The sequence below is a fragment of the Coregonus clupeaformis genome, chromosome 29 (genome assembly GCF_020615455.1).
Source record: "Coregonus clupeaformis isolate EN_2021a chromosome 29, ASM2061545v1, whole genome shotgun sequence".
NCBI lineage: Eukaryota > Metazoa > Chordata > Actinopteri > Salmoniformes > Salmonidae > Coregonus > Coregonus clupeaformis.
In genome coordinates this window covers 8,142,725-8,157,610 of record NC_059220.1, presented here as the reverse complement: position 1 = coordinate 8,157,610, position 14,886 = coordinate 8,142,725, and the positions used below count along the sequence as shown (strand labels likewise).

General features: G+C 43.3%; 1 protein-coding gene and 1 long non-coding RNA gene across 2 annotated transcripts in view; one reads left to right on the top strand and one right to left on the bottom strand.

The window, feature by feature from the left end:
• LOC121544255 (ribosomal protein S6 kinase alpha-5-like) overlaps nt 1–7,779 on the top strand; it is a 52,639-nt gene extending 44,860 nt beyond the window's left edge. The window contains exons 16-18 of the mRNA XM_041854169.2: nt 5,292–5,458; nt 7,326–7,705; nt 7,752–7,779. Of these exons, the coding sequence (XP_041710103.2) occupies nt 5,292–5,458; nt 7,326–7,705; nt 7,752–7,779 (575 nt within the window). The remainder of the gene's footprint in view (nt 1–5,291; nt 5,459–7,325; nt 7,706–7,751) is intronic.
• A 2,641-nt stretch (nt 7,780–10,420) lies between these two features.
• LOC121544656 lies at nt 10,421–11,997 on the bottom strand. The gene is made up of 2 exons (XR_005996139.2): nt 10,627–11,997; nt 10,421–10,480 (listed from the first exon to the last, which is right to left on the bottom strand). It is a non-coding gene; the product is annotated as an uncharacterized LOC121544656 (long non-coding RNA).
• Nucleotides 11,998–14,886: the final 2,889 nt, after the last annotated feature.

Genomic DNA, 14,886 nt, shown 5'->3' with positions numbered 1-14,886 from the left:
TCCTGTGCGCTCCTCTTCCCCTGTCGAAGGTGGAACAGACGCTCCCCCGCCGCCTTCCCCTCAGGTGGATGATCGAAGACAGCCCTGAAGCGGCGGGAGAACTCTGCGTAGGTGATGGTAGCGGCGTCTATTCCCCTCCATTCGGCGTTGGCCCACTCCAACGCCTTGCCGGATAGACAGGAGATGAGGGCGGAGACGCTCTCGTATCCCGAGGGCGCTGGGTGTATGGTGGCCAGGTAGAGTTCCACCTGCAGGAGGAACCCCTGACACCCGGCTGCAGAACCATCATATGCCCTCGGGAGCGAGAGCCGAATGCCACTGGGTTCCGGTGCTGAGAGAGGAGGACTGGCCGTTGGTGATGGTATGGTGTGAGAAGGCGTGGGCACCTCTCCCGTAACCAACCGGCGCAGAGTGTTGGACACGTCGTTCATGGCGGCCCCAAGTTGCCGGATCATGGTGTCTTGGTCGCTGATCCGATCCTCCAGCGACTTGGGTGCCGCCACTGCTCCTGCTGACTCCATACTGGTGTGTTGTTCTGTCAAGGCTGAGGTGTATGTGGTGTGGGAGTCAGGCGCAGGACACCGAAGCTTAGTCCAACAAAGTTTACTTGTGAAACCACAAGGCAAAGATACAATGATCGGCCTCAAAACAAAACAGAGGCGAGCAATTACGCAACTATGCGTAAAACAACAAAACAGAGAAAAGACATGCAGCACTACGGACAGGCGAAAAACAACACACAACCTAACCAATACAAAACAGGCAACTTATAGAACACGTAATCAGACACAAACGGACACAGGTGTAATAGACAGACAAAAGCAATCAAACATAGAAACATTCAACGGTGGCAGCTAGTACTCCGGGGACGACGAACGAACCTGCCCGAACCAGGAGGAGGAGCAGCCTCGGCAGAATCCGTGACAGAAACATTATGCTTTGGGGGTGTTTTTCTGCTAAGGGGACAGGACAACTTCACCGCATCATGTACCGTCAAATCTTGGGTGAGAACCTCCTTCCCTCAGCCAGGGCATTGAAAATGGGTCGTGGATGGGTATTCCAGCATGACAATGACCCAAAACACACGGCCAAGGCAACAAAGGAGTGGCTCAAGAAGAAGCACATTAAGGTCCTGGAGTGGCCTAGTCAGTCTCCAGACCTTAATCCCATAGAAAATCTGTGTAGGGAGCTGAATGTTCGAGTTGCCAAACGTCAGCCTCGAAACCTTAATGACTTGGAGAAGATCTGCAAAGAGGAGTGGAACAAAATCCCTCCTGAGATGTGTGCAAACCTGGTGGCAAACTACAAGAAACGTCTGACCTCTGTGATTGCCAACAAGGGTTTTGCCACCATGTACTAAGTCATGTTTAGCAGAGGGGTCAAATACTTATTTCCCTCATTAAAATGCATATACATTTATAACATTTTTGACATGCTTTTTTCTGGATTTTTTTGTTGTTATTCTGTCTCTCACTGTTCAAATAAACCTACCATTAAAATTATAGGCTGATCATGTCTTTGTCAGTGGGCAAACATACAAAATCAGCAGGGGATCAAATACTTTTCCCCCTCACTGTATGTCATACACTGCATTTGAGGAACAATGGGAAAGTAATTCTGCTTTGAAAGTTGATAAACTTGTAACCTCACTTTTGAGAACATGGCCTTTGAATGTTTTGGTACCTGCTGGAGAGCTCTTCTTTGTCTACACCTATTCAGCATTGTTCACACCCTCTTATGCTTTAGCCCCACCCATCTCGTTTTGTTCAGAGCGCACACTGGACGCTCTGGCCGAGGAGTAGGGTTGATCCGAGCGTTCTGACCTCAACAGCAGTCAAGCACCCAAGCTAACTGGCTAACATTGGCTAGCTTGCTAGCTACTTCCAGACACAAATGAGAGAACACCCCACTGACTATTTTACTCGCCCTAGCAGAGCTCGTTAGGCTGTTTTCATGTTATCCAAAGCGTTGGTGACTGTGCTGCTGGCAACAATTTAATTATGCTTTTTTGCTTTTTTTTTTACTGACACAGCCATATTCTACGGGTGTTGAGCGTTCGTAAATTCATCAGTTATTCTGCGCTCTGGCATACTCAGATTGAATATAGGTCCCGTGTAGCTCAGTTGGTAGAGCATGGCGTTTGCAACGCCAGGGTTGTGGGTTCGATTCCCACGGGGGGCCAGTATGAAAAAAATAATGTATGCACTCACTAACTGTAAGTCGCTCTGGATAAGAGCGTCTGCTAAATGACAAAAAATAAATATATATATACATACAGTGGGGAGAACAAGTATTTGATACACTGCCGATTTTGCAGGTTTTCCTACTTACAAAGCATGTAGAGGTCTGTAATTTTTATCATAGGTACACTTCAACTGTGAGAGACAGAAATCACATTGTATGATTTTTAAGTAATTAATTTGCATTTTATTGCATGACATAAGTATTTGATACATCAGAAAAGCAGAACTTAATATTTGGTACAGAAACCTTTGTTTGCAATTACAGAGATCATACCTTTCCTGTAGGTCTGTTGTAGCTCAGCTGGTAGAGCACGGCGCTTGTAACGCCAGGTTAGTGGGTTCGATCCCCGGAACCACCCATACACAAAAATGTATGCACGCATGACTGTAAGTCGCTTTCGATAAAAGCGTCTGCTAAATGGCATATTATTATTATTATTATTATTATTATTATTATTATTATTATTGTCTTGACCAGGTTTGCACACACTGCAGCAGGGATTTTGGCCCACTCCTCCATACAGACCTTCTCCAGATCCTTCAGGTTTCGGGGCGGTCGCTGGGCAATACGGACTTTCAGCTCCCTCCAAAGATTTTCTATTGGGTTCAGGTCTGGAGACTGGCTAGGCCACTCCAGGACCTTGAGATGCTTCTTATGGAGCCACTCCTTAGTTGCCCTGGCTGTGTGTTTCGGGTCGTTGTCATGCTGGAAGACCCAGCCACGACCCATCTTCAATGCTCTTACTGAGGGAAGGAGGTTGTTGGCCAAGATCTCGTGATACATGGCCCCATCCATCCTCCCCTCAATACGGTGCAGTCGTCCTGTCCCCTTTGCAGAAAGCATCCCCAAAGAATGATGTTTCCACCTCCATGCTTCACGGTTGGGATGGTGTTCTTGGGGTTGTACTCATCCTTCTTCTTCCTCCAAACACGGCGAGTGGAGTTTAGACCAAAAAGCTATATTTTTGTCTCATCAGACCACATGACCTTCTCCCATTCCTCCTCTGGATCATCCAGATGGTCATTGGCAAACTTCAGACGGGCCTGGACATGCGCTGGCTTGAGCAGGGGGACCTTGCGTGCGCTGCAGGATTTTAATCCATGACGGCGTAGTGTGTTACTAATGGTTTTCTTTGAGACTGTGGTCCCAGCTCTCTTCAGGTCATTGACCAGGTCCTGCCGTGTAGTTCTGGGCTGATCCCTCACCTTCCTCATGATCATTGATGCCCCACGAGGTGAGATCTTGCATGGAGCCCCAGACCGAGGATGATTGACCGTCATCTTGAACTTCTTCCATTTTCTAATAATTGCGCCAACAGTTGTTGCCTTCTCACCAAGCTGCTTGCTTATTGTCCTGTAGCCCATCCCAGCCTTGTGCAGGTCTACAATTTTATCCCTGATGTCCTTACACAGCTCTCTGGTCTTGGCCATTGTGGAGAGGTTTGTTTGATTGAGTGTGTGGACAGGTGTCTTTTATACAGGTAATGAGTTCAAACAGGTGCAGTTAATACAGATAATGAGTGGAGAACAGGAGGGCTTCTTAAAGAAAAACTAACAGGTCTGTGAGAGCCGGAATTCTTACTGGTTGGTAGGTGATCAAATACTTATGTCATGCAATAAAATGCAAATTAATTACTTAAAAATCATACAATGTGATTTTCTGGATTTTTGTTTTAGATTCCGTCTCTCACAGTTGAAGTGTACCTATGATAAAAATTACAGACCTCTACATGCTTTGTAAGTAGGAAAACCTGCAAAATCGGCAGTGTATCAAATACTTGTTCTCCCCACTGTGTGTGTGTGTGTGTGTGTGTGTGTGTGTATATATCCATCTCATATTCATATTTTTCTTGTTTAAAATCTGTTCATTATTTTAGATGAATGGCTATAAATCGATATCTGAATGTGTTACAGGCCTCCTGTAGGTCAGTTGGTTGAGCATGGCGCTTGTAACGTCAGGTTCCTGGGTTCGATTCCCACAGGGGGCCAGTATGAAAATGTATGCACTCACTAACTGTAAGTCGCTCTGGATAAGAGCGTCTGCTAAATGACCAAAATGTAAACGTAAATGTAATGTAGAGAGCCAGAGTGAATTTACCAGCCAAGTCTATCAACAGTTGTCGCAGTGACATTCTATTGAAATGGTTACTTGCATAGTGGAGTCTTTTGTTAAGACATGTAGTTAGCTAGCTAGCTAAACAATGAACCATAATCCAAACTCATGACGTTACTACCCTGCATGAATCTGCAGGTAGCTAACCAACCAGGTTCAATGTTAGCCAGCTAACATTAGGCTATAACTAGTCAAGCAAATGGCTCTGCGATACGAATAATAAGATTATACACGTAACGTTAGCTAGCGAGCCAGCCACATTAACTTGAAATGAAAACTACTTTCTGTCAAAATTAGAAACGTGTAATATCTGAAAGTGTAGCTAGCTAGACTATCTTACCCGTATGCATCATGGATGGATGCGTCTCCCTCACGGATGCCATTAGTTTGAAGACCGGTTTCTCCATCTCCTTAGCTATCATACACTAATTCCACTGATTTCAAAGCTCGGTCCTCCAGAAAGAGGAACACTTATGCAGTTTTATTACGCAATACATTTTTTTTAAAGCCACAATAGACGGGATTACCTACACATACTGACCAGCTCAAATAGACAGAAGCGTGCTATATGGCAGACCAAACCTGAACTCATCTCTTGGCCTCATTATCTCAGCCAATCATGGCCAGCGGGAAGGTTGCTGTCTTTTTCTGTGGCTAAACCAACTAGGCTCGTAATTTAATAATTGTATTAGTATTTACAGATGGCATACAAGTTTGTTATTAAGGCACATTAAAGTACACATGTTCCAGAAGGCATTTCTGCCAAAAAATGAATTGTGATTTTTTTTTTTTTAAAGAAGTTGACGTTCAAATGGCTCTCCTGTGAAGTAGTGACCCGCGACATACGCCTAGTTTCCTGAAACGAGACACATATAGAGTAATTGTGTTTATAAATGACGTAAATGTAATCTATATCATTGGTGTGGTACCTATAGAGCTGCTGACAGTGGACCCTGACAAGCGGATCAAGATGTGTGGTCTGAGGTCCAACGCCTGGCTCCAAGACGACAGCCAGCTCTCCTCCAACTCTCTGATGACGCCTAACATCCTGGGCTCCTCCACAACCGTGTCAGTACACACCTACGTCAAGGCTACCTTCAATGTGAGCTTTATTCATTCATTCAGGAGAGGGGGGAGGGGGGATGGTGAGAGGGAGGGGCAGGTTTGCATTAGAGGAGTCTGCGGAAAGAGTTTGAGAATATCAAATATCCTCTATTCAGTTGTTCTCATCAGTTCTTCCAAAGGGGATGGTGAGGGTGGGTAAAAATCCATCAATGTTTATGTGAATGTGTATATTGTACTGTAGTTTACTGTTGTTCATGTGAATGTGTATATTGTGCTGTAGTTTACTGTTGTTCATATGAATGTGTTTAGTGCTGTAGTTTACTGTTGTTCATATGAATGTGTTTAGTGCTGTAGTTTACTGTTGTTCATGTGAATGTGTTTAGTGCTGTAGTTTACTGTTGTTCATATGAATGTGTTTAGTGCTGTAGTTTACTGTTGTTCATGTGAATGTGTTTAGTGCTGTAGTTTACTGTTGTTCATGTGAATGTGTTTAGTGCTGTAGTTTACTGTTGTTCATGTGTTTGTGCTGTAGTTTACTGTTGTTCATGTGAATGTGTTTATTGTACCGTAGTTTACTGTTGTTCATGTGAATGTGTTTAGTGCTGTAGTTTACTATTGTTCATGTGAATGTGTTTGTGCTGTAGTTTACTGTTGTTCATATGAATGTGTTTAGTGCTGTAGTTTACTGTTGTTCATGTGAATGTGTTTGTGCTGTAGTTTACTGTTGTTCATATGAATGTGTTTAGTGCTGTAGTTGACTGTTGTTCATGTGTTTGTGCTGTAGTTTACTGTTGTTCATGTGAATGTGTTTAGTGCTGTAGTTTACTATTGTTCATGTGAATGTGTTTGTGATGTAGTTTACTGTTGTTCATGTGAATGTGTTTATTGTACCGAAGTTTACTGTTGTTCATGTGAATGTGTTTAGTGCTGTAGTTTACTGTTGTTCATGTGAATGTGTTTAGTGCTGTAGTTTACTGTTGTTCATGTGAATGTGTTTGTGATGTAGTTTACTGTTGTTCATGTGAATGTGTTTGTGCTGTAGTTTACTGTTGTTCATGTGAATGTGTTTATTGTGCTGTAGTTTACTATTGTTCATGTGAATGTGTTTGTGCTGTAGTTTACTGTTGTTCATGTGAATGTGTTTGTGCTGTAGTTTACTGTTGTTCATGTGAATGTGTTTGTGCTGTAGTTTACTGTTGTTCATATGAATGTGTTTATTGTGCTGTAGTTTACTGTTGTTCATGTGAATGTGTTTGTGCTGTAGTTTACTGTTGTTCATGTGAATGTGTTTGTGCTGTAGTTTACTGTTGTTCATATGAATGTGTATATTGTACTGTAGTTTACTGTTGTGAATGTGTTTATTGTGATGTAGTTTACTGTTGTTCATGTGAATGTGTTTAGTGCTGTAGTTTACTATTGTTCATGTGAATGTGTTTGTTCTGTAGTTTACTATTGTTCATGTGAATGTGTTTGTGCTGTAGTTTACTGTTGTTCATGTGAATGTGTTTATTGTGCTGTAGTTTACTGTTGTTCATATGAATGTGTTTATTGTGCTGTAGTTTACTGTTGTTCATGTGAATGTGTTTGTGCTGTAGTTTACTGTTGTTCATGTGAATGTGTTTGTGCTGTAGTTTACTGTTGTTCATATGAATGTGTTTATTGTGCTGTAGTTTACTGTTGTTCATGTGAATGTGTTTGTGCTGTAGTTTACTGTTGTTCATGTGAATGTGTTTGTGCTGTAGTTTACTGTTGTTCATGTGAATGTGTTTATTGTGCTGTAGTTTACTGTTGTTCATATGAATGTGTTTAGTGCTGTAGTTTACTGTTGTTCATGTGAATGTCTTTATTGTACTGTAGTTTACTGTTGTTCATGTGAATGTGTTTATTGCACTGTGTTTCTCCAGGCGTTCAACAAGTGTAAGCGGGAGGGTTTCCGTCTGCAGACGGTGGACAAGGCCCCGCTGGCCAAGAGGAGGAAGATGAAGAAGTCCAGCACCAGCACAGAGACCAGGAGCAGCTCCGGAGAGAGCACCCGCTCCTCCTCCTCCTCCTCCACCCTGTCCCACCAGGACACCCGCTCCTCCTCCTCCTCTTCCCAGTCTCACCAGGACACCCACTCCTCCTCCTCCACCCTCTCTCACCACGACACCCACTCCTCCTTCTCCTTCTCCCAGTCTCACCAGGACACCCACTCCTCCTTCTCCACCCTGTCCCACCAGGACACCCACTCCTCCTCCTCCACCCTCTCTCACCACGACACCCACTCCTCCTTCTCCTTCTCCCAGTCTCACCAGGACACCCACTCCTCCTCCTCCACCCTGACCCACCAGGACACCCACTCCTCCTCCTCCACCCTGACCCACCAGGACACCCACTCCTCCTCCTTCTCCACCCTGTCCCACCAGGACACCCACTCCTCCTCCTCCACCCTGTCTCACCAGGAGAAGACTGGGGGAGACAGCGTCGCCGACCCACCACCCCAACCCTCCATCAGCTCCACCACCACCCCTGTCACCACACCCCCCACCCTGGGCTCAGACAGCGCCCCCGCCCCGGAACACTCACGGCCTCCGGCCTTCTACTTCTCAGACTGAGAGAGAAAGATGGAATCGGCCTGAGCAAGACTCTGCCTAGATTGGCTAATCTTGATATGTAGATCAGTCTTTCTGTGCGGTCAAATGCAGTCAACCTCAAACATGCACTGAGAGATAGAGAGAGATAGAGGGGAAAAGGGGCGTGGAGAGAAAGATTGCACTATCAGATGGACAGCATGGAGATCCCTCTCTCTCACTCTTTCTGTCCCTCCATGGCAGCTCGCAGTCAATCGCTCACAATCAGTCACATGCATGGACCACAAGTGCATGCACGCCTCCAGACTGATCATGCAGCAGGAACAGGACCCACCTCTCAATCATCACTAGCAATACACACACACACACACACCAAATGAAAAGGACTGCCCTACCGATCCAGGGCTGGACAGCAGAGAGACCCGTCTACAAACACAGCTCTGTTTCAGTCATGTCTTTCTGTTTGTCTGGAAGGTAGGTCATAGTCCTGGTTGTCTGTTTTTGTTTAACCTGTGGTGTATTGCATTAGTAACATTTGTTTACCTTATGCCACAAGTACTGCAGCTTATCACATTGGGAGGAACCTCTTGTTTTCAAAGCGGAGCATATGTTTTGCAGTATTTATATACAATAATGCAGACTGAAATTATTTATGATTTGTTTTTATGTTAACTTATGAATGGTTCATAACTGTTTATGATAGATAGATATGCTCGGACCTAGAACTCTAGAACCCTTGAGATCTAGAACCCTTGAGCTCTAGAACCCTTGAGCTAAAGAGGCAGTTTCAACTCATTGCAGAATGTTTTCAATGGCAGGTTGATGTTATGTTTCAGGATGATTCATACAATAGATATTTCAAACAGCCTCTTCAGTGCTTCAGCCTCTCATAATGAGATCATGATGCAATTGTTTGTTGATCAGATCATCTAAGCATGTATTTATGGGGGTTTTATCCAACGCGTGTGGACTCGGAGTAGTGTGCATTCAACCAAATCATTTCATCATCAGATAGATGAAGATGCTTGTTTTACCCGAGGGCCAGTAAGCCTGAGCTATGCTATGTGTTTACCCCGTAACGCTAGCACAACTTCTAATTGTATAATGCAAGGAATGTTTAGAAGCCCGACCAATATCAGTTAACCGATATTATCAGCCTTTTAGCGATATGTTGATATCGGCTGATATTTCCACCGATATTCAATAAATAGGATGAAAAAAGGGACTCTCATGCTTATCTGAACACTTGTGACCATTCAAATGATGTCATTATTGTCACAATGTAAGAAATCAATATGTAAAGCTTATTTCTTTGACAATGGCTCTTTTGCTGTCTCAGGTGCCACTCCAGAATCTCCCATAAGTGTTCAATTGGGTTGAGATCTGGTGACTGAGACACACACACACACTCCCTTTAAACCTCCTATGCTCCTTTGAGACCCCTCTTTCAGTCACTGAGATCTCTTCTTCTAGCCATGGTAGCCAAAATAATGGGCAACTGGGCATTTTTATACTTGACCCTGAGAATGATGGGACGTTAATTGCTGAATTAACTCAGGAACCACACCTGTGTGGAAGCACTTGCTTTCCATATACATTGTAACCCTCGTTCAGACTATTGTAAACAGTTGACAGGTTTTCATGTCTCTCTCTCTCTCTCTGTCTCTCTGTCTCTCTCTCTCTCTGTCTCTCTGTCTCTCTCTCTCTCTGTCTCTCTCTGTCTGTCTCTCTCTGTCTCTGTCTGTCTCTCTCTGTCTCTGTCTGTCTCTCTCTGTCTGTCTCTCTCTGTCTGTCTCTCTCTGTCTCTCTCTGTCTCTCTCTGTCTCTCTCTGTCTCTCTCTGTCTCTGTCTCTGTCTCTCTGTCTCTGTCTGTGTATTATAACATGCAGGACTGAGATGGTCAGGTGGTTTGGACTCTTGCCACTCACATTGTCATGTTTGTTTTCTGCTCTTGTGATACACACCTTGACATGTTGCTTTGCAGAGAGACAGAGAGAGAGAGGACCTCTTTACTTGCTTTTCTTGATCTATTTCTGTTTGAAAGCAGCATTCAGTGTTTAGAAGCAAAGCATTCTGTAAGCTTGGAAACAGACACACTTCTAGGGGTAGCTACCTGGCCTGGTTGCTTGTGATGTTTCATTTCTATGCAAGTATGCACACGTTTGTCAATCTAAATGTTATTGGTGAGGATACTTCATGTCTGAATATCTGGATGGCGTTGTCCGTCTATCAGAGGCTAGAACATTATAATTTCTAGACAACACAACACAGGGACTATTCAGCTGACCTTTTGGTAGAGGGCTTCATATGATATATTAGTTCATGCTGAAACTATGCATATATTATTGCTCTATCCATCATGTCATACAGTCCACTCCAAGAAGGTCTGAACCTGTAGCTTGAAATGTCAAGAGAACACAGTGGTTTCACACACACACACACACACACACCAAATCCCCAACAACATGACTTTCCATTGATTAAAAAGTCTGAACCCTTCCCTTGAAGCGAAACAGTACAAAGCTCATCTCTTCTCCTGACTTCAGTCTGCATGAGTTCACTTCCTGCTCCTCTTCTGCCTCATTAAACCTCAAGCCTTTTGTTTGGTTCTATTAATAGACTAGAGCACAGCCACAGAAGCAGAGGAGGAGGAGGAGGAGGGGAGGAAGTAGAGGGAAAGAGGAAGGAGTGTGTCCTATATGGAACTCCCCGCTGGGAGTCTGATCTGCTGTTGCTTTGCTCTGTTTGTTCCAGAAAATGCTCTGTTCACTCTTTCGTGTCGTTTTAGGTCAGACTCGCTCCAAACTGACTCCACTTTTTGAGAAAGATCTTCAGACTTATTTGTGTGCCATTGAGAGGAAGGAAACCAAACATTTTTGTTTCCGAATCTTAATTTGTAATGTGCATCCTCACTCGTAGCTATGCTGTTTAAACTAAGCTCAACCCCACTTGGCTGGTGCCAGGTGAGTCCTGTGCATGGAGGTGAGGGCTGATGGGTTTGGTTCTCACAGCACTGTATTTAATACTACTAGTGGTACAGTACAGACCCATCTCACATTGTCTTGGGCATGTTTTTCTGACCCTCGTCTTCATCAATAGAACCGTAACGGTGGGTCCCTTCAATAGGCTAGAGCCTAAATATCCAACCTAACGTGCAAATCAGCTTTAATATCAACCTTTGCTCTTTTGATTTACTTTGACTTTTGTTTTTCCAAAAGTGATCTTTTATTTTTTTATTTTTTTGTAGAGGTTCAATTGATATTTTGTCTCTCTGTAGACTGAGGCTCATGGACGCTAATTGTCCTTCATTTGGATTGTAAGTACACTACATGTAAAGAATGCCACTACTGCTTTACTCCGTTATTTACTTAAAGGATATGCGTAGCCTAGCCGTCACTTTGAAAACAAAACCTGTGTGTTTGGTCCATTGACATATATGGTTCGGTCACTGTGAACAACCCATCATTCAGGTGTGCAGGCCAGCCGTCCCATGGCTGCTATTAGATAAGGCATTATGTTATGAACTGGAGCACATAGCAGTGGTCTGGGGTCTTTTGGTCAAGAGAAACCTCTTCCTATAATATATATTATATGTGTTGGCACATGTTGTTGGCGATCCATGTTACATTATGGTGTGTATATGAGCTGTTTTTCCCTGTTAATCAGATCCTATTGTTGTCTTGATAAAAAGAGATGAATCTTACATGCATTCATTTGTTTTACTGAGATGTGATTTTGTTTGATCACGAGTTTCATAAGAAATTCCATATTTCCAGTGGCTGTTCTAATTCTAAAATCAAGTTAAAAGGGACCTTTTTTACTTATAAAATCCTGCGTATTGCTTTAAGCTTTAAATAGCTTTAGCATTATAGAACATGATTTATTTGTATTGTCTATCAAATGAAAATGTAAATAATATTTATATTTTATTTCAAAGTTTAAAAAACTAAATAATGTAAAAGGAAGGTTAATCAAAGGACACTGTTTGTCTCTTCCAAGGTGCTGTAGTTTCCAGGTGACATTTCCAAGGGCAGCCACAAGGGGGCAGTGTTGACCAGAGCCTGGCTCTACTGAACTGCTACTGAGGGCCTAAACCTCTTTAGCTCATCATCCACTCACTGTGCAACATTCGCTACTATATATTTGATATTTATCCATAGAAAAAAGGCTTTTAGAAAATATTTGAAGGAAGTCATTTCATAACTATTATATATCAAATGTATTTTCTTTCTTTTTTTGTCATCTAGCTGGGCTAGAATTTTACATTTTAAGTTATTTACATTGGAATCATGGTAGTTACTAGTTAGGTGGATAAGTGTACATGTAAAAAATGAACCAAAATAAGAATCGTATTTTTCTTCGTCTTAATGCTTTAAATACTGTAATTATGGTAAGCCATTCTAAATAGTATGACTTTTAAAAAATATCACTCAACTGCATGTATGCAATGCAGTGGGCTGTCTTGAAGTGGGAACTTTACAGAGGGAAAATTACATTGGTACTAATGAGATTTTTAAGCAGTGTTTCAAAATAAGATTTTTGATGTATTTTGTTTGTCAGGAAAATAAGGTAAACGCTTTTGTGTGTGAGTGAGTCTTGTATTGGATTGTTTTGGGTGAGAACGAGTTGAATCAACTCACATCATTAAATCAGAGTTTAAGGGAGTGTGTCACAGGAGGTTGGTGGCACCTTAATTAGGGAGGACGGGCTCGTGGTAATGGCTGGAGCGGAATCAGTGGAATGGTATCAAATACATCAAATACATGGTTTCCAGGTGTTTGATGCCATTCTATTAGCTCTGTTCCAGCCATTATTATGAGCCGTCCTCCCCTCAGCAGCCTCCACTGGAGTGTATCGTTTTTATAAATCAATACTGTGTGTATTGTTTGTTTGTTTGTTTGCACATTTTGCTTGTCTTGTGGATTGTTGAATATCTCTGTGAAGAAATGTTTATACAAAAAGAAAAAAAAGTTAAGGGCTTTAAGGTTTTCAAATCCTTTATATAGAAAATATAATACTGTTGTTGTTTGTCACATGTTCAATAAAGTTTCTAAGTTCACAATGTGTTGTGGTGAGGAGTGTCTTGGTAATGCAGGGAGGGGACACAGCTAAATCTGACAGTTACATTATTTAACTCATTTTGCAGAGATTAATATAAGGATTTGTTATAAGGAATAGATGTCTATGATCATTACGTCATGGTGACTTGATTTAATAGAGATTGTTGCACATTTTCAGTAGGTTAAGGCTAAACATGGAAGAGACTAATTTCTAAACTATTTTCCTGCCAATAGTTACTGTTCAGTATTGGAACAGCAGAGGGGGCTCTTTGTCTGTCGTGTCAATGGTAGTCCCAGTGAGTGCTGTGTGAGTTGTTCTGGCTGTCAGTAATTATTGTCTGTCGTGGCTATGTCGGTATTGGTATCCCCAAGGTGAATATTATGGCAGCATCATTCTACTACCATGTAAATGAAATGCACACACACATTTGATGGTTCCTTCAGCTTAGCAGGTGCGTCTGACTGAAATGTTGACATGATATTCATAAAATAAACTTCTACTCCCTGCTTGCAATGATTCACTTTTATGTGGTAGTTTCAGCCTAAATGTCTTATTCAGCGCGAAAGAGAGCGAGAGAAAGAGAGAGAAAGAAGCAGGCAGAGCAGGAGACAGTGTGTGTTTTTGAAGGGGCAGGACTGTGGGAGCGGGTAGGAACTGGGAGGTATATTAGGGGCAGGACTGTGGGAGCGGGTAGGAACTGGGAGGTATATTAGGGGCAGGACTGTGGGAGCAGGTAGGAACTGGGAGGTATCTTAGAGGCAGGACTGTGGGAGCAGGTAGGAACTGGGAGGTATTTTAGGGGCAGGACTGTGGGAGAGGGTGGGAACTGGGAGGTATTTTAGGGGCAGGACTGTGGGAGAGGGTGGGAACTGGGAGGTATCTTAGGGTCAGGACTTTCTGGGGGTTGAATAGGACCGTGGCAGCCATATGATGGAGTGCTTTGGTGTGGGTTGTGGTGGTGGTGGTGGTGGTGGTGGTGGGGGGGGTTGTTAACTGTACTGCAGACCGTAGAAGGGTGAAGTGAAGTGGCTTTGGATCCCGGAGAGAGACTGGAACACTGGATGCCATTTCCTTTTGTTGCCCTCCAGGTTTGACTGGCTGGCCCCTGCCCAGCATGATGATGATGGGGCTGTTTTCTGTTTTTCCTATCCTGCTGGACCCCCCCGTCACCCCGACCCGTTCCCAAAGCCATGTGCTGCATTCCTGGGGGCCACCAGTGAAGCGGCTTTAGATGGAGGGCCTCTGGTTCCTGGGTGGCCCCTTGTGCACCGGTCCGTGGGGGAGGAGACAATGTCTTATTAATTGACTGGGCGTCTTGTCCTGGAGAGAGTGGAGGAATTTGGAGAGGGAGGGAGGGGGAGAGGGGGGGGAAGTTAGAGGAGCGGGGAAGGGAAGAGGATGATTCCCAGTCCGTCTGTGGTGACTGGTGAAGATTCATTAGACACTTTTCCAGATGTATTCTGTTTTTATTCACATCGCTTGGGCAGGGGATGATCATGTTGAAAAATTCACTAAAACAGTATATTGCCCAAAATCTATTTCCTTATTAAAAATAAATCGATGTCTGTCGGTGGTTGGTCGGGGTGGATGGGTCAGCGTATAACGCAAACGTCTAGCAACCCAAAGGTTGCGTGTTCGAATCTCATCATGAACAACTTCAGCATGTTAGCTAACCCTAACCTTAACCCTTTAACCTAACTCCTAACCCTGATTTTAACCTTAGCTAATGTTAGCCACCTAGCTAACTTTAGACACAACAACTTCGTAACATATTGTAACATAGATATACCAATTGGAGTGTCTCGGATTCACATAAACTATGTTACGTATATCC